Genomic DNA, 944 nt, shown 5'->3' with positions numbered 1-944 from the left:
CTTCAACGAGATGATGTCCAAACACCAGCTCAATGAGGCTCAACTCGCCCTCGTCAGAGACATCCGCCGTCGGGGCAAGAACAAGGTTGCGGCACAGAACTGCCGCAAGAGAAAGCTGGAGAACATTGTGGGCCTGGAGTACGAGCTGGACTCGCTGAAAGAGGAGAAGGAGCGTTTGATGAAGAAGAAGAGCGAGCGTAGCTCCAGTCTGAGAGAGATGAAGCAGCAGTTGAGTACCTTGTACCAAGAGGTCTTCAGTATGCTTCGAGACGAGCACGGCAAGCCCTTCTCGCCCAGCGAATACTCCCTTCAGCACACAGCGGACGGCACCGTTTTCCTCGTTCCTCGCCTTAAAAAGATTCTTGTAAAGAACAACTAGCTTGGTTCCTTCTACTCTGTCCTTTCACACTTGCTTCTGTTTTTTGGTACTGCTTTTCTCTTGCTAACACGGTGTCCTAACCAGGCATGACGCAATGAAGCGACAAAGGCTCTTCCCACGTCAGTGCGTTTATCCTGACCAGCCACAGAATAAGGTGGTGGGAAGCGCCGCCCACAATGAAATCTCATTGGTCCAAAATCAGGCTGCATGTAATAGTACATTAAGCATCATCAAATATGTTTCTATTCCACACAGTTTAGTCACATGAAGTGTTGACAATATCGCTAAATCCATCGCGACTGGTTAGGACACGGTGTATGTTTTACGCAAAGGAAACAACTAAATAGGAGCGTATTTTTGCTTGTACATCAACTGTTGAAATGGCAGAACTATTATATACGTTTTGCGTATTCTACTTTCCTAATATTCTTAACCTCCGTTGGATTTTGTACTCCTTTATATTTTCTCTGAGATTCTTTTACCTATATGGTTTGTAAATACATTTATACTTTATTTGCTATTGAGATAGGAACAAATGTACTATGTATATATATATATATATATA

The 944-nt window shown here is 43.8% G+C and overlaps 1 protein-coding gene across 1 annotated transcript; it reads left to right on the top strand.

Moving 5' to 3' along the window:
- Position 1: 1 nt before the first annotated feature.
- LOC107579917 (nuclear factor erythroid 2-related factor 2-like) lies at positions 2-925 on the top strand (the record flags this gene model as incomplete). The annotated part of the gene is made up of 1 exon (XM_016265699.1): positions 2-925. A coding segment is annotated over one exon (378 nt), but the record flags the coding sequence as incomplete, so codon positions are not given.
- Between the last annotated feature and the right edge of the window lie 19 nt (positions 926-944).

This window comes from Sinocyclocheilus grahami, unplaced genomic scaffold (genome assembly GCF_001515645.1).
Source record: "Sinocyclocheilus grahami isolate Dianchi unplaced genomic scaffold, SAMN03320097.WGS_v1.1 scaffold21715.1, whole genome shotgun sequence".
Lineage (NCBI taxonomy): Eukaryota > Metazoa > Chordata > Actinopteri > Cypriniformes > Cyprinidae > Sinocyclocheilus > Sinocyclocheilus grahami.
The sequence above is the reverse complement of the archived record's forward strand: the minus strand, read 5'-3'. Positions and strand labels throughout refer to the sequence as shown.